At 43.3% G+C, this 18839-nt stretch overlaps 1 protein-coding gene across 4 annotated transcripts in view; it reads left to right on the plus strand.

The window, feature by feature from the left end:
• Positions 1 to 18839, plus strand: part of acot7 (acyl-CoA thioesterase 7) — a 242897-nt gene that overhangs the window by 100379 nt on the left and 123679 nt on the right. For 2 of the 4 annotated variants that reach the window (XM_078557882.1, XM_078557880.1), the window contains 2 exons: positions 5848 to 5862; positions 10882 to 10968. In XM_078557882.1, the coding sequence (XP_078414008.1) occupies positions 5848 to 5862; positions 10882 to 10968 (102 nt within the window). The remainder of the gene's footprint in view (positions 1 to 5847; positions 5863 to 10881; positions 10969 to 18839) is intronic. The other 2 variants (XM_078557881.1, XM_078557883.1) reach the window with 1 other exon arrangement.

Here is an 18839-nt window from a genome sequence, read left to right on the forward strand (position 1 = left end):
GTCGGAAGATGAGGTGCTGTTCCTCCAGTTTGCGTTGGGCTTCACTGGAACAATGCAGCAAGCCAAGGACAGACATGTTGGCAAGAGAACAGGGTGGAGTGTTAAAATGGCAAGCGACAGGGAGGTTTGGGTCTTTCTTGCGGACAGACCGCAGGTGTTCCGCAAAACGGTCGCCCAGTTTGCGTTTGGTCTCTCCAATGTAGAGGAGACCGCATTGGGAGCAACGAATGCAGTAGACTAAGTTAGGGGAAATGCAAGTGAAATGCTGCTTCACTTGAAAGGAGTGTTTGGGCCCTTGGACGGTGAGGAGAGAGGAAGTGAAGGGGCAGGTGTTGCATCTTCTGCGTGGGCATGGGGAGGTGCCATAAGTGGGGGTTGAGGAGTAGGGGGTGATGGAGGAGTGGACCAGGGTGTCCCGGAGGGAACGATCCCTACGGAATGCCGTCAAGGGGGGTGAAGGGAAGATGTGTTTGGTGGTGGCATCATGCTGGAGTTGGCGGAAATGGCGGAGGATGATCCTTTGAATGCGGAGGCTGGTGGGGTGATAAGTGAGGACAAGGGGGACCCTATCATGTTTCTGGGAAGGAGGAGAAGGCGTGAGGGAGGATGCGCGGGATATGGGCCGGACACGGTTGAGGGCCCTGTCAACGACCGTGGATGGAAAACCTCGGTTAAGGAAGAAGGAGGACATGTCCGAGGAGCTGTTTTTGAAGGTAGCGTCATCAGAACAGATGCGATGGAGGCGAAGGAACTGAGAGAATGGGATGGAGTCTTTACAGGAAGCGGGGTGTGAGGAGCTGTAGTCGAGGTAGCTGTGGGAGTCGGTAGGCTTGTAATGGATATTGGTGGACAGTCTATCATCAGAAATTGAGACAGAGAGGTCAAGGAAGGGAAGAGAAGTGTCAGAGATGGACCATGTGAAGATGATGGAGGGGTGGAGATTGGAAGCAAAATTAATAAATTTTTCCAGGTCCCGACGAGAGCATGAAGCAGCACCGAAGTAATCATCGATGTACCGGAGAAAGAGTTGTGGGAGGGGGCCGGAGTAGGACTGGAACAAGGAATGTTTCACATACCCCATAAAGAGACAGGCATAGCTGGGGCCCATGCGGGTACCCATAGCCACACCTTTTATTTGGAGGAAGTGAGAGGAGTTAAAGGAGAAATTGTTCAGTGTGAGAACAAGTTCAGCCAGACGGAGGAGAGTAGTGGTGGATGGGGATTGTTGGGGCCTCTGTTCAAGGAAGAAGCTAAGGGCCCTCAGACCATAGCCTGCCCTGCCATTCAATTCAATCATGGTTAATCTGAGCCTTAACTCATCTACCCACCTTTTATTCCATAACCTTTCATATCTTCCCTAACAAAAATCTATTAATCTAAATTTTGAAACTTTCAGTTGTTCTAACCTCAACAGCTTTTTGGCAGATAGCTTTCAAGATTTCCACTACCCTTTGTGTGATGAAGTGCTTCCTGAAATCGACCTTAAATGTCCTAGCTCTAATTTTAAGGTTATGCCCCTTTGTTCTGGACTCTCCCACAAGAGGAAATAGTTTCTCTCTATCTACGCTGTCAATTAATTTAATCATCTTAATCACCTCAATTAGATCACTCCTTAATCATCTTATGTATCCCCATCAGATTTCTCAGCACTCTTGTCATTTTTTTCAGTTAATGCTGCTTTTGGCTTCACTGCTACCTGTAGCCTGTAACAACTAAGGATTCTTTGCTGCTCTGTATTATGAAAGTAATGTTTCTTCTACCTCCTTTAGTTCAACAATTCCCTTCCATGGCATATGACAGGCCCCAAACAAAAGAACATCAGAGCTTTTAAAATTTGGTCACAGATTTGTTAACAGAGTGGCCTTGGCATGGCAACATTTAGTGCTCATTCCTACTTGTTATGTGAATGTGCAGGAGGGTTGCTTGAATGTCTCCTGTTCTTGCAGTGATGATATCCCTATCTCTGAGTCATATGTCTGTGGCCCTTTTGAATTTGCTGCTGAAACTTAGTTGAAAGTGGTGAGGGATGTTACATCTTTCATCAATGATTTTATCTTTCACTAAGTGCCTCTCCAGATGGTCCAAAATCAATGCCTGTCGTTTGATTTCTGTTGTTGATTCTCTGCTGTTTTTTGAATTAGCTGCAGTAGCCTTAATAACAGTTATCCTATTGCCATTAAGGGATTGCGCTGGTGGTGCCCATCTCTATGGTGCAGTGCACTGTCATTGTTCATGATCACATTGTTCACTCATAGGCTCCACTGCACTACTTAATCAGCTTACTACACTAAAAGGCTTGCATTTTCATCCACTACAAATGGATGCATTGTCAGTCTAAAGCTGACAAAGGGCAGTTTCTCAGAGCATACTATGTCCACTTATTCCACGCAGACTGTATCTGTGGTATATCATTGTAGAGCAGGCAAATGTGACGTGTTATATAAGATCCATCCCTAAAAGTTAGCTGGAATGTGATCTTGTTACATAAACAGCTTTAAATTTCCCTGTGTAATATTGTTTTTCAAATCCTTAATATGTTTACATCAAATTCCTCTGCCGATGATTTTAACAAAGGCACTAGCCATTCATTATAAATGTGTTAAGTCCTCCAATAAAATAGGAAACAATAGGATTTGATAGAAATGTTAACTCGATAATATCATACCAAACAATTTCCAAGCTACATTAGTTGTAACTCTAGGCATCTTTTTATATTCCTGAATAAAACATAAAAACCACTGAAGCCCCTTTAAGTTGAGGTTTATGAGAGACCACATGTCTGTACATGTGGAGAGATTAAACTGTAGTGAGGAAGGAGGTCACTTACCAAGTGGATTCTACATGCACTTTCTGTATTATTGAAGAAGCTATCAATGATTTATTTCTGAAGATATGGCACTGATTTACAGAGAATGATTGAATTGAAAAATTCCACATCAAGGAGGTAAATTGTCAACTTTTAAGATGTGGCTTTTCTTGGGTTTAAAGAGTAACTAAGGGACATATTGGCCCTCCAGTTGGCCAAACAGAAACATGTTGGTAAATGTGAAAAAAGGAAAGAATATTCTCACAGGCCATTGGTCTCCACCTAGACATTGCTGTCCCAGCACCCCAGCATCAATATAATGCCTATAAGAATGTTGACTATGCTTGCAAACAGTACTGCACATCTAGTCCCATTAATGGTTCATAAGATACCAGCAAAATTTCCTTGGATTCATAGTCATAGATTTTCTCTTACTCTCCATAATTTATATTACGATCACTTGTTAATGACATTTACTAATGCTGCTTTTAACTAAGACCCATATAATTTTTTAGACTACAGCAGTTGAAATTGGATTGTTTTCCTCATAAATTTTTAAATTTATAAGTGATATTTATGATATGCTAATCTTTGCACATTCTCACCTGAAATACACTAAGTATAGTTTAATTATTCACACCAGCAATATTATTTTTTGTTTAAAAATCGCCTATAACTTTCACATGCTTCAGAGAGAAGAGGAAAATATAGACCTAGATTTTTGCCATGAGAGACTCTCTGTGGTGGTGAAAATGGCAGATGAGCTCAGAAATCGCAAGTTCCACTCCCAAACCCAACACTTCTCATTCTTGCAGAGGCGGGAATGGGGACAGTTTGTGTTTCATGCATGCATGGTTCAAGGAGGCAGCTGGCGTTATAAACCATCAACTGCCTCCATGCAAGTCAAATTTTGGTAGCCCAGGAGTGTGAAACCCAAAGTGTGCAAGGTAGACCTGGTAAGAGCAGGTCTGAACTTTGTACATTCCTTTGGATAGCCAGGGTGCCTCTTGGAAAAATAAGGTAGCCCTTTGGATCTGGTCCCAGGACACCTTTGGGGGAGGCAACTGCCCTTTCGAATTGGTGAATGTAGGCATGAATGTGCGTAAAAAGTCCATAAACTCATTAACTATCAATAGACCTGTCAAAATCAACTGTCAAGAAGACCTGTCAAAAGTGCCAAGAGGACCTGTCAAAGGGAGCTGTGAATTTGTCAGAGCATTTAAAAGGCCTGCCCTTTAAATCTTTGAAAAAAGTGCCTGGAGTGTTAAAATCATTGCTTGCGATTTCACTCTGTTGACATAACCCTGAGGACTTCCATTACTAAATTATTGCTGCATAACTGATTTCACAATCATCAATTATCATGCCAGGTGCTTGCCATTTCACAGTTTTATTGACAGCTACAAGTGATTAAGACACTTTGAAGTGGGACTATGAATTCCGATGCTGACTGTTATAAGGGATTGCATACTTGAATGAAATGTTTGTTGTTAAATGTCTTTATGTAGTTGGAAGAATGTAAATGGATTAAATGGGTTTTCATGAATGAGAGCATTTTTTCAATACAGTGAAGTCTGCAATAGACACTTAAAATAATGAGTTCTATCTCATCTCTGCATGAGACCTGCCCATGGTCGATACTGGTGAGTTGGCATGGTAGGTGTAAGGGTAAAGGGTAGTGGCTGGCAGTGCATGGGTTGGCATGAGTTGGCATAGGGCTATAAAGGGCAATGGGGTGGATACATGGGCACAGGTTGTCATGGGGGTATGAGGGGTCATAGGGGGTGGGTGCAGGGACATCAGTTGGCTTGAAGGATAAGAGGGGTTATGGGGTGGGTACAGGGCATGAGATGGCATGGATGGGCCATGGGGAGTGTGTAGGGTGTGAAGAGCAAAGGCTGGAGAGATATTTTATGTTTTATTCTTTTTAAACAAAATTTTTGGACACGGTGTTGGAGACCCGAGGCAGGTCTTCTGCCCAGCCCATCTCCGCAGCCGGCATCCTCCTCATTACTTCCAGGGCTGCCCACCCCAAATGCTCCCGGCTTGCGGATGAAAATCCAGGCCAAGGAGGGAACTTATAGAGCCAGGTTTTTTTTATGATTGTGCTGCAGATGGGAGCCTTGCCCATTAGGCATGGATATGCTGTCCATGATTTTTCATTAGGTGTGGCTGACCAGTAAGGCTCCTTGTGTGAGCTTGGAAAATTGGCCCTTGTGAATAGAAACAAGGACAAATGAAAATCAGAGGCCTAGGAAACATAGTGAGAATCTACAAAACATCCTCTCCCCTCCCACCTCCCAATTTCCTCTCTCTCTCTCTCTCTCTCCTGGAGGAAAAAAGAGACTTGGATTTATATAATGCCTTATCGTGTGTCTCAAATTTTGTAGTCTCGATAATGTGAATTACTTTGAAGGCCAATTACTGTTATTTATGTAGGTAACTGACACCAAAATAACAGAGTTGGATAATAATGATGGAAGATAGGAAGACAAGGAGACTTGGACTGAAGAAATAGCCAGAAAATTAGTGGATGCATCAAGGCAATGTCTAATTCCCATTAAGAAAGCAAATAGGGTGTTAAGTTTTATGAATGTAGGGTGGGTATATGTGAGTATAACTGTAAATGTCAGTGTGAACTGGTTGGGCCAAATAACCTGTTTTGTGTTGTAACTTCCATGTAGTTTTGTTATTTGCTATTTTAGCAAAAGCATTAACCTAAGGTTAAAATGGCAGAAGAATGCCATGTGAGCATGTAAAACGTTCATTCATTATTACTGGCACTTTATAACCTCTTATTTCTTATTCCTTTGAATCTGGAGTCCACTGCAACACAATAGGACACACAAGCTACGCAAAGCATTCTGCCACAGTTTGCAGCTAACTTGAATTAGATCGAAATAGAATGAATGTTTAATTCATGGAAGTGAAGTATGGTTAATTTCTAACCAGTTAAAGATAGTACCACATAAAGGATTCATTTTTCTTGAAATACATTAACCTTAGTTTGCTTTTTTCCTTTTTATTACTTTCCCTGGCAGACCGACAATCTAAAGGTAAGCTCTGCCTCATTCTACTGTTACCAGTTCTTTGAACCTTCCTTGTATAAGTACAGCTAATCTACAATTTACATCACAAGGTTCAAGATCCTGAAGCAAAGGTGCAGGTGAATATTGCTGCATATTTGTCTGAGAGATACATAAAAGTAGCTGCTATTTTTCTCCATGAAACATAAGAAGGACTTCAGAATGAAATTTGTCATTTTGACGTTGTTGTGCAAAGTTCCCTGTTAAAGGAGGGAGCATTCTGTTGTTATTCATCCCAGAAGTTATAGCATTAATGGAAGCCACCAAAGTGTGGTGGGACATCAGTTTCATTTTCCCTATCCGGCTGACATCAGGTACTGGAGTGAATGGAGATTGTTCACTGTCCTGTAGGGTCAGGGGCAATTCTTCTAGAGAAACCTAGGTGAAGGGCCGAGACCATGTAAAGGATACCACAACGATTGAAAGAGTGAAGACGAAGAAGTGGTGATTAGGTGATGCAAAGTTGAACAGCCATCCTTATGTGGCTCTTCTGCACTCCTTAGTAGCTGGCTCAGAATGCAATTGGCAGAACCTGGAGCATGGTTACCCCTTCACCCTCTTGCCAACAATGGGTGCATAGTCTTGGAGAACAAGTGGGCAGAGTGTAGAGGAATTAATACTTGGGAGGGAAAGGCATTAGAATGCTACAGCTTTATAAACTGTTAGCATAATTTAAATGGAAATAATAACTGATGGTTGGTTCCAAGGCCAATGTGATGGTTCAGCACACTAATGGATTTCTCCATAGAGCTGTAAAGGTATAGACTTGAATCCATTAAATTGTTAAATTTGGGCAGGCCACCGGACAGAGAACAGTAGGCCTCCAGATATTGTACAGGGTGCATATTTGCAATTCCCAAGTGAACATTGTGGGTACAAAACCCTTTTACAACATGCCTTGTGTCCAATCACTTTTTTGTATAGCTTACACAGTTGGAAATCAGATTGTTTTGTTTTATTTCTTTGTGAATTGCAGAACTTTGGCATAGTATAAGAGACCTTTACTATATGACCGACAAACATTTGTTGTATTAAAATGTTGCTCTTAAAATGCATTCTTATGGGCACCTTATTACATGGGTCAGCTATCCTTATGGCCTCTGAGCATGCTCATCTTATTTTGCTTTCGTCTTCACCTGACCACAGTCACAGTAAAGCTCCCTGGCCCACTCCCATTTTGACTAAAACATACCTCAGGTGACAGAAAGCACCTAAGTCATTTTGCACTGGGGTTTCCAAACTGCAGAACACAGACTGAAACTCTGATTATTCACCCTACAAAGCTCCAGTCCCCGATGGCTCATTTCCCATGTGTATGGTTGCTGTTTTAAACTCTACTCATTCCACTATTCATTTAATTGTTTTGAATCTGTAGCCCAGGTAGTTTAGAAAGGACTACTCTCTCATTGGCAGATTTAAGATCTAAACCTACCAATTAGAGTGTTGCAGCCTTCAATTTGCCAGGCCCACACATGTATGTCCAAAGCAAAAACAGAATTAACTGGAAAAACTCAGCAGGTCTGGCTTGTTCATTTGTATATATTTGACCCACAGAACCCTGTGAACGGACATGAGTGGCCCATGAAGCCAGTAATTTTGGTTATTCTTTTTGTAGTGTCCAGCAACAAATATTGCTAGACTTGGCTCTGATTCTAGTGAGGATGACTGAAGAAGTTCATTGCAACCATACAATAAGCATTAATTTGCGTGGAATCAGTAGCCTGCTCTTCATATGAAAATCCCTTGGGATAATATTGTAACCATTAGGACATTGATCACTTATTTGTAGGTGACCACGCTGTGGGTGCTTTTGGTTACAAGGAACAAAATACACTCTGTTATGATGTCCTGAATTCATTTGTTCCTTTCTGTCTTGGCTTTTAACCATCTGAAATCTAACTTAATTTGGGACCAGGCCTAGGAGTTTAGAGCTATTGCAGATAATGTAGGAAATAATTTAATTTCACTTAAAATCTATTAAAAGAAGCATTAGGCTTAGACATAAATTTAAATTTGATTTTCTCATGAAGAGATTGTAGTTAACAGCATTAGCATTTAAATCCTGATGTACTCTCAATTTATGTTGTGGCAGAACTGGGTAGGAAGGGTGCTGATTGACAGCAAATGATAAGGAAGGTCAATGAAAATTAATCAAAACAAAATTGAAGGAATTATATTTATTTGCAGCCCATTTTTTTTGTTTCAAACTGTGTCCATGAGCCACGTTCCATTTTCCCTCAAAATGATAAATGGTTGTTTCTTAAAAAAAATTAAGTTAACGGGAAATGGGTAAAGTGAGTGCAGTCAACTTTTGTCATTCACGGGGGTTCTGTTCCCGTGGAATCTTGTGAAGGGTGAAATCACAAATGATGAACTTGCGCATGTGCAGAGACATGAATAGTGTGCACTTTCTACGTGGAAAAGATGAGATTGTAACATTCTAAATCGCGGATCAGCGAAGTTTTGGGGCCATGAACCGCGATTTGGTATACATACACATTCACGTGGGTAAACGAATTTGCAATAGAGGGGATCGCAAATGACAGGAGTTGACTGTAATAAGCAAAGCAAGAAAAAGAATGTAAATTAAGTAATATGTCACAACTAACCATATACGCATGGTCTTTCCCTCACCCACAGTCTAAACATATTATGGACTTCCAGAAATAATAGTTGAATGCAGAGTAGACCAAGTGCTGTCTCAGCTCCCTCCACTGCCTCCCCTACCACTACCACCCCTTGCCCAACAAGCCAATATCTCCCCTGCCCCTAGCCATGACCCCGCATCTCTTTCTAGCTTCCTCCCATTTCTCTTGATGCCCTCTCTGAACTCATCTTCTTCTCCAAGTATTCCATCCTATTTCAACTAAACTGCTGACATCCAATTGTTCTTTCTAGCTCCCATGCTAGTTGACATTGTAAATGGTTTCCCCCCTCTTTCAAAATAGCCATTATGTTACCCACCTTCCAAATAAAACACCTTTGACCTCTCCAAATTCCTTGAATAGGTTGTCACCTCCTGAAGCTGTGTCATCTTGCTTTCAACTCCCTGTTTGAATTCTCCAAACAGCTTTCCACTCCTGTCATTACACCAAGCACCCTTTACTAAAGTGACAATTTAGATCTTCTGTGACTGTGGTTATGTTCCTCATCCTTGTCTTCCATGACCTATGTGCAGCAATTAAGAGTTAACCAAATCACCTGTCTTCCATTGTCCAGATCTATGGGACTGCCCTTGCTTGGCTCAATGACTTTGACCAAGCTTATGGCTACTCCTCTTAAACTCTCCTTCGCTTGGCACCCATTTTATTGATTATTTCGCTGTGAAGCAGTTTGGAGTACATTCTATATTGCCTTTTGCAAAGTACAACAAGCATTTTGATATACCAGATCATTAAAATCTTTGTAGCACAGGATATCTTGTACTCTGATGTGGCTCAGTGTTCCATGGACAAAGCAGATGAAATAAAGATCTTTATCCCAGCTGGTTAAAGTGAAAGGGGTTTCTTGCTGTTTCCTTTGTGTGTTTCAAGGACAAATTGCTTTTGAGCACATGGCATATCCAATTCATTAATTTTGTAATTTGCAAAACTGCACTATCCTAAAAAACTATACATTTAAATTTGCAGTTCCACAGGACAGGAAGGGCTCCATGTGAATCTTTTTGCATATTTTATTCTCTTCTGAAGATGCCAATTCTTCACGAGACATAGTTGCACAGATACTGATAGCCAATTTGGTACCTTGCCCAATTGGCCATCTTTCATATCCTGAGCCTGAATAGCAGCTATCACCAGGCTTTTCAATTGCGAACATTATAATGGAACTAGATGTCCTCATCTGACTTGTGCACAAGTGCACCTTGCAGTTGGGCTGAGTAGAGCAGTTTTCAGGAGCAAGAGCCAAGATTGATTTTAAATATTTCCAACTGAGTTCTACTGAGCCTAATTGGGACACCATCCTGCCAGACATCAACTAGCACAGCACTGATGGGGAATTGAAACTGGAACCACTCTGACTCAATGTCTCATTGGTTAATGCATTTACTCACTCAGCCATTTGTTTTGATATGAATTTAAAGTGGGGATGTCAGTGAAGCACAACAATAAAGGTGTAATTTTCAACGTTGCTGCCTGGCCATTAACCTGGTGGAATGGATTGTTCATTGTTGTGGACCAAAACTTTCCTTGATTTTCATCCAATTTCAATAGGATAAGAATCAGACAAGTTGTACAATGGATGGGTAATCCAATCAGTTCCGCCAGGTTTCCCTTTGGGTGGCAAAACTGAAAACCACCCCCTAAATATCAGGAATTTGAGGTCAGAGGAACAAATTTCTATATTTAAACTGGCATTTCAGGGATTCTATTATAAAGGGATACAGAAACGCAGTGAAGGGTAAAAATATGGAAACTTAATGCCACTGGTAAATTATTTCATAACAAGGGCATAAATTTAGGATTTGTATTGGATTTATGAAGTAGTGGTTAAAAGTAATATTTTTATCCTAAAGGAACATGGAACGTTTCAACCACCAGTGACTATTGAAGCTGAGTCATTCACACGATTTAAGTGATACCTATTTTGAAGTGTTCATTTAGTGATTAAAGAGCATGGGGATAGAGCGGAATAATGAAATGAGAGAGTGTCAATACGGAACTAACAGCAGTACAGATATGATTAATTTGTCCATTTCCGCAATGAAGTAGCCATGATTTTGCCAATGTTTGTCTGATTGTCCACTTGTGAAACACATTTCACTATGTTAAAGGTGCTACCTAAATGCAAGCTGTTGCTCTTGATTCAATTTTTCAGTGCATCAGGATAGAACTTCACTGCAGAGTGCCAAAGCAGCATTGGTGTAAAATGAATTGGAGGTTACCTTTACAATTGACCAAATAGGCCATTTTTGTTCAAAATACTTGAAGAGTGTGTTTCTGCTCCAATAACAATGACAGAGTATTTTTCTCTTGCTTTCTTCTATTGCAGAGCCATATACTGTAGGATACAGCCAATCTAGCCTGATTCACCTTGTGGGACCATCTGACTGTGCCCTCCACAAATTTGTCCAAGGAGGTATTGTATTTCTCCATCTGGTAATCTGAACACTGTGGCTATGTTTGGTAAATACCCGTTTAGCACTGTATGCTAAGGGGAGAATGTAAAGGTACAACATTTTCTCTGTACACGTGTGGACAACTGAAGGGACTCATTTGAGGCATGGCTTTAATGTGTAAAATTCCATTGCATCAGCATTTTGTCTAACAATGGAACTTGTAACAGAGGGACAAGAACTTCTCTAGCTTCATTGTGTAGCAAAATCATTACTAGGTTTTTAAAAAAAATGTTGGTGCAAATAGCCGTAATTTTTGGGGAGACTGGTGCTTCTGGTGCGGTGTATCACTTGCTGAGACTGCAGATCAGAGAATCAGGCATGAAGGTCAGCTGCAAGTAAGGCAAGCTCACCTCCACTCTCAATCGTCTGATCTGTGTTTCCACGGAGCACTGGGGAGTGGAGTCTTGGAAAATTTATCCTTTAGTGAGCAGAGCGCAGAGTGATTCCACCCCCATATAGAGTAAATGTGCCTTGGAGCTAAACCAAGATGATTGAAGTATGCAAGTAAACACACTCATGCAAGGCTCAGCAATGTCACTGTGATCACAATTGTGATTATGGACAATGAGAAGGAATATACTGCTTTATTAGAATGGAAGAACTCAAATTGCTCCTGTGACTTTGTTAGCTTTGTGACCAGTTTCTCAAGCTAGTGGATCTACAGGTGAGGCTGCATGGCAACATTTACATATTATTTAGATGCAAATTAACATCAAGATGCCTCAATGAATTTCAAACAGCACCAAAAGATGTACCTTGAAGTCCAGGCAACCCAGGCAATGTACTGACGATGATGCATATCTGGGCTCTTCTGTCTCCAGAGAATTAGTTCCCTCAGCTTGAAAGAGACACCTCTTGCTATCAGGCTATTTGTTTCTTCACAGAAGCATTGAAAATCACCCAGACTAGTTTGCATGGGACTGTATCTCATGTTGCTGATCAGACCAATGGATTGCTATTTTAGTTACCTATCATTACTGTGGCCAGAATTGAGTGGCTGATGTCTGTCAGTTAAAATCAGTAGGAAGATATTTTCTCCCATTTGCTGATAAAAGCAAAGAATAAATTGGAGAAATTCTGTTTTACACAGACGTCAAATTTTTCACTAACAATATCAAACAAAGGAACATGAACCTCTGTGATTTCAGTGCTTGGCTGAAAAACACCCATACAATGAAGTTTAATGAGAAAAAAACCTTCAAAGCAATGGACAGTCTAAGGCGGGGAGTGGGGAAATACTTTTTGTTGAAAGTACTCTCCCATTTTCTAAGAGGAAATAGAAGTCTCAGGAGAAGATTGACCAATCACTTTATAAAAATCCATCAGGTTGATTCCTGATTTGGAAACCCTTAACTTAGAGCTGCAACTTTTTTTTATTCATTCAGGGGATGTTGGTGTCACTGGCTAGGCCAGCATTTATTTCTCATCCCTAATTGCCCTTGAGAAGGTGGTGGTGAGCTACCTTCTTGCATCGCTGCAGTCCATGTGGTGTAGGTGCACCCACAGTGCTGTTAGGGAGGGAGTTCTAGGATTTTGACCCAGCGTCAGTGAAGGAACAGCGATATATTTCCAAGTCAGGACAGTGTGTACTTTGGAGGGGACCTTCCAGGTGGTGGTGTTCCCATCTATCTGCTGTCCTTGTCCTTCTAGATGGTAGCGGTTGTGGGTTGGAAGGTGCTGTCTAAGGAGCAGTGATGCCGCGGAAGAGCTATTGATTGGGAACGCTGCTTTGCCATCCAGTAGTGAAGGTTATTGAGGCCCCCAAGGCTCTCGGCAGATCTGAAGTTGTGGCCCTTTCTGTTCCAATACAGCAGCTCTGGAATACAAAGCCATGCACCCAGACATCGATCTAACTGCAGTGGTCCACTACTGAGGGAGATATGACTTGAGTATAACAAAAACACCAATTTAAAAAAAAATTAAATCAAAGAACAAAAGGTACTTTACTAGAATAAAAGCAAAATATTGTGGATAATGGAAATCTAAAATAAAAACAAAGCGCTAGAAATACCAGTTCTGAAGAAGTCATATTTAACTCAAAATGTTAAACCAAGTTTCATGCCACTTAACCACTTTTATTTATCTTATCCTTTCTCCCGCTCTTCCTGTGCCCTGCAATATGGCCTTTCCCTTAATACAACTCTCAATAGAATCAATGTAAAGAAAACACTGTGGATTGTGTTCAAAGAGACATCTTCTCAACCTCTGTGTGTCTTATATGACTAGGATGCTGGAAAAATGAACATATTACCAATATAAATGTGAGTCCCCCATTATTTAACTATTAGTCTTTCTTTGATCCTCTCTTACTTAACTAGCATTTAACCTCACTTATTCAGAATTAAGCTGCAGATGATTACTGGGACTATAGGGTATTTCATTTATAGAAGCATCAGCAGGTTAGGAGAAGCTGGCCACATCCAGGACAATATTGACAACTTTCCTTTGAACTGATGAACAAATTATAGTTCCACTGTAATTGTGTGCAATTTTCACAGTGGAAGTGCCTTGTGGTTTTCCCTAATTGCCTACCTTGGAAAAACACACCAATCAAACACCTTTCTGCCAGAGACCTTTTTGAAACTATTCCAGTTTACACTGTGATGGATGCTGATTCATTACTGCCCCTAAGGTGTCAAGCTGTCCCTTGATGGTCTGAACCATTAAACTGTTTAATCTGTAATTAAAAGACAATTAAAACAGGATTACCAACAAAACAGCACACCCTTTTGTATTCCTATGTGCTCCATCAATCATTTTTGTTTTTGTGACAATGAAAGATTTATCCCATTTTCCAAGAGACTCTTAACTGTGTTTTAAAAGTGATGCCTGGTGAAGAGGACAATTAGAACTCAGAACTGGGATCTTCATTTTATTTTCTCCCACTGTTGCTCGCCGTTACGGTATATTTTAAAAAAGTAAACAAAGGAATAAAAAGTATAATTATAATTTTCTGGAAATATTTTTGTTGCAAGGAGCACTGATATTTACAGCCTATTTAAAGAAGTGCATTTTTCATTACAACAAAATGTTGGTACTCAACCTGATTGCTCAGTTGGTGCACCCAGCAGCCTAGATTTTTTTCTAGAGTTATGCCAAGGCTTTACAACAGATCCTTATGGATTTATGGTACCGCTCAAATGTTGTACTACAAGAATGTATAGTACCATCCCAGTACTAACAGGTATTAGCTGCATGCGGTCAGTCTTAATGCATTATAGTGTGCAGGCGGTATTATAAAGCTATTTTTATACTGGTTCCTATTCCAATCCAATTCCAAGACATCGGCATTCACACTTTTAAATCAGGCTTCCTTATCTCAATGGCATTCCTAGACACAATTATGGAGACTTAAGATTCTTCTACCTTTCATAAGGAATATGAAAGTGGCTCATCATCCTTTAATGTTCCCCTAGTACTAAATGGCCTTGCTGTGTGCATGCAATACCTTAATAGGGCCTGTTCCCTCCCAGACCCTATAATAGAGTCCAGTAGTACGTGAGTGGTACTATAGGGACTCGTAGTATGAAGGTAGTGCTGTGGGGTCTGGTAGTGTGCAGGCAATACAATAAAGCTAGGCAGTATGCAGGTGGCAGTGTGCAGCCTAATATTGTGCAGACAGCACTATAAGGTTAGATGAAGTTGTACAGTACACTCTGCTCCTATAGTATGAACATGCATGAGTGAAGTATTAATGCATACCAGTTCAAAAGGATGTAGCGTGATCCCAGTGCTCATTATTTGTCATTGATTCATGGTATAGATATATACCATGGTATGGTATGACTATTTATGTTTAGGTGCTCCATTACGGGAAGAGCTGGGGGGAGGAGGGCGCAATTCATCACTTTGCTACAAGTCTGCTTTCTGCCGGCAGGTGATGGAACATGGTTAGGAATCACAGAACAGTATAAAATATATTCTCCATGGAGAGAAGGAAATGCAATAATAAATCAATGCATGGCTCCCATTTTCTGCCTGCGGTATGTTTACTCAGTATTGCACTTTGCATTGCTCTCTTGTTCTGATTCTTTATTAAAAATGTAATTATCTTTATTCAGCCTCTGGTTCAGTGTCCTCTCAGCGTGTTTGCTGAGCCAGTGTAGCATTGAGCTCTTGCTGATAACAGAATTCATTCGAAGTTTGCTCTTGTGCAATATTCAAAATAATTTTGCTGTGTTTTTTTTGTACAATGGCCTTTGTCACTTGCTCTTTATTCATGGAGAGTGGAGGTGCTGATTCCCACTTTCCAGGAAGTGAATTAAGAAATCAGCATCTGTTGGATCAGCTTTGTTGATGCTGCACGCCTTAAGATTGGCTGTACATTGTCCACTCATTTCATGAAGGAGCGCCTCCCATAAACAAAATATTCCAATCTCTACAGGATCATGCACTGAAATTATTATTGTTCTTCACAAATGGGAGATCAAAAAACAAATTCTGTATATTCGTTCCTGTTATGGTGGCGTAATTCACTGGAGCATTATTATGTTGCACTTGGCTAGCAACAGGACACTAGCTTAATTTCATACCACTTTAGTTTTAATTTTCAGCCCTAGGTGGAATCATCCCAGATTTACACTAAGTGAATGGGGGAAATTATGTTTTAGCTGCCAGCCTCAATGGTGGTGGCTTCTCACGCCGTGTCGTCCCAAATCCACTCTATTAATTACGCATTCCTGAGAAACACGTCGTTTCGATGCCAAGCAGGCTCTCTGCCATGCCATCACCTCACCACTTCATCACTCCGGGCGTCACATTTAAATGCAGCCGTGCTCACACCTCTCGGTGCTCCCAGCCCAGAATTGCTGCACAGAAAGCAGGATGGCCCCAAAAGGCAAAAAGACTGCAGCCCCTTGGTTTAGCGATGCGTCCCTTGAGCACCTTTTGGATGCTGTGATGTCTTCTACCCCTACTCTAGCTGCAGGAGGGACAGTGGCATCGCCAATCCAGCATGGGAAGTGGTGGCAGCGGTGGTCAGCGCAAATACCCTGCAAAGGAGGACAGCCATCCAGTGTCACTACAGGATGAATGGCCTCATCCGTTCCGTCATGGTAAGTCAGTCTTCTCATCACCGTCAACTCTCACACTCACAAACCCACCACACATCCACAGGGATCTCACACCTCAAGGGACAACACCACTAACTCATACATACCCTCACATCTTCATCAGGCTCATATCCCCTGAAGCTCACGCCCTAATCTTGTCTATATCTCCACTCACCACACAAACATTCCACGCAGTGCCATGTATCCTGCTCACACTCTTTCCATCTGTTTCTGTGCAGGAGAAGCCTGCTCAAATCAGCAGGGACAGGTCCCAGACTGGGGGTGGAGTGGTCCACAATAGGCCCCTCACTCACTTTGAGCAGCGTACCATCACGCTAACTAGTGAGGACATGGACCGTGCCTGCAGCGATGGTAAGGTCAGCAGCGAACACCCTCGTGAGGATCCTGTAGCACATCACCCCTCTCTCAATGCAAATCTCCAGCCAAGAGGACACCTCCATTGAAGAGCTGGAAATTAGCAGCCTTGAAGACCTGTCACTGCGCTTACCCACACCCTCCACCAGCGCAGAGAGACACACCTCGGTGGGAGTCAGTGGGACCTAGATCTAGAGCAGGCTTGTGTTCTCAATCTGGTGGTCACCACACGGACACATGTCCGCAGCAGGAAGAGGCAGGTTCAGCTGAGCTCCGCGGCACTCTGAGGACTGCTGGGGAAGAGGCATCTGTGAGTCCAAGTCAGATGATGAACCTCTCGATTTGGCCTTCCAACTCAGTCAGCAGAATGCGTGGGAACATCACACACAGCTGTTGAAAGCCCTTAACAGAGTGGCTCGCGAGTCAGAGGAGTTCGTCCACCTGCTCTCTGATGAAGTGGTGGCCACGTGTGCGTACGGAGGTCTCCATGGGGAGGATGGTGGATGCCATGGAGACCCTGGTCCAGTGGAACGCAGAGATGCACTGCATTGCAGGAGACATGGGTGAGTTCCTGTAGTGGCAATACGAGAGGGAAATGGGGCACCTCGGCGTCCCTCCAGGTGCTCCTTCCCCTCGAGGAGTCAGGTCGGGGCACCTGGAGGATGGAGGAGAGGCAGCTGGACACCCCTGGGTCATCCACTCAGTAATCTCAGAGGCTACCCTCTCCCTCTGAGTCCCCTTTGCCTGTAAGCCCCTCAGCTTCATCCTCTGTCAGCGCAGAGGGAGCAGCTGGCCAATGACTGATTCTGGAGGGAGAAGTGTATGTGTGGCAGGGCCTTTCGGAGCCTTGTGCAAGCACTCTCCCACGCAAGCGGGTCCTTCCCGTATCACATTCACCTCAAAATCCTGAGCATTTTCAATGCTGTCTGCTGGGGTTCGCTTTCGGGTGTCCATCTGAGCTGACCTGCATCTCCACCCACCCACTGATCACACTCCCATGCAGCAGCTGATCTCGCCCACCACGACTCTCGTTTCACTTTCCATTTAGACAGCATGGTGGTGATTCAGTTCTTCATTTGCTCCCCTGTCCTTCCCCTCCCCCAGTCACCCATTTTCTTTCCTCCATCACTGTTGAACCCCTCTGGCATCACCTTCCATCTCCCCTCCGTGACCCCCTAGCCACAACCTTGTTCCTTTGGGGATGTCCAGGTGAACATACACGCTCCCTTCCTTCCTGAAAATCCCATCACCATCCACATTAACCTCCCTGACCTCCTCCTTCCCACCCCCAGAGTCTGTGTCTGCCTCCGAGTCCCCACCAACCACCCACTCTGTCCCTTCTACTGCTACGTCAAACTCTCAGCTCCCCACCCTACCGCCTCACTCTGCCCTCAGTCATTCTCACCATTTCCTTGTACCATGCCCACCCTCAGTTCGTTCCCCAGGCGGACCCTCCCTTGCACATTCACCTGGACTTTACCCCATCTCTGGACCCCTTCCCCTCCCTTGGAACCCCTTCCCCCTCTCCCCCCTTTTGGAACCCCTTCCCCCCTCCCCCTTGGAACTCCTCCCCCACCACCTTTTTGAACTCCTCACTAACCCCGCCTTGGAACTCCTCCCCCGCCCTTTAAAACCCTCCCCCTATTAGTCCTCCCCTTCCCCACCCCCCGCTTAATCCTTCCCCCTTCCTGACTCCTTCAGACACCCTTACTTCTTTCACCACCCTTAGTCCTCCCCCCACCCCCCGACTCCTTCCTCCCCCAGGACTCCCTCCCCTCTCCAGACTCCTTACCCACTCCAAACTCCTTCCCTTCCACCTCCCACCCCCCCCCTTACACCTACCTCCCCAATTGCTATCTTCTCCCCCGTTACTCCTTCCTCCCCCTGTACTCCCTCCCAACCGACACCTTCGTTTCCCCCCCGACAATCTCAACACCCCCCATGACACCCTTTCCTCTCCTAGACTTTCCTCCCCTCCACCGGTACATCTTCCTCTCCCATACATAGCTGGACCTCCCTCTCCACCCCCTCAACCATCATCTGTTGTGAGCAGACCCTCAACGGTAACTTTCCAATTTCCATGAGCTACTTCGTGGCAGAGCCATGTCCATGAGAATCCACCCAGTGTGCCATTGCTGTTGGGCTCCAGCATGTTTTGCTCCTTAGATGTCCATGATGTGAGCAAGACCCTGGTGGTAAGTTCCGACTTATGCAAGTCACACTTGTCAAGACGTGTTCTGCACCGGCATGCAATCACGCCAATGTTGGCGGACAACCCAGTGGGTGGAGGGGAATGATTCTGGCGGGCTAGCCTTATAATGATATGCAGATGTATTACAATGAGGTTCCCAACATCCGCTGGTGGGAAACGCAACCCACCATTGACGGGCTGAGCGGATGATCGT

Source organism: Cetorhinus maximus, chromosome 15 (assembly GCF_964194155.1).
Source record: "Cetorhinus maximus chromosome 15, sCetMax3.hap1.1, whole genome shotgun sequence".
Taxonomy (NCBI): domain Eukaryota; kingdom Metazoa; phylum Chordata; class Chondrichthyes; order Lamniformes; family Cetorhinidae; genus Cetorhinus; species Cetorhinus maximus.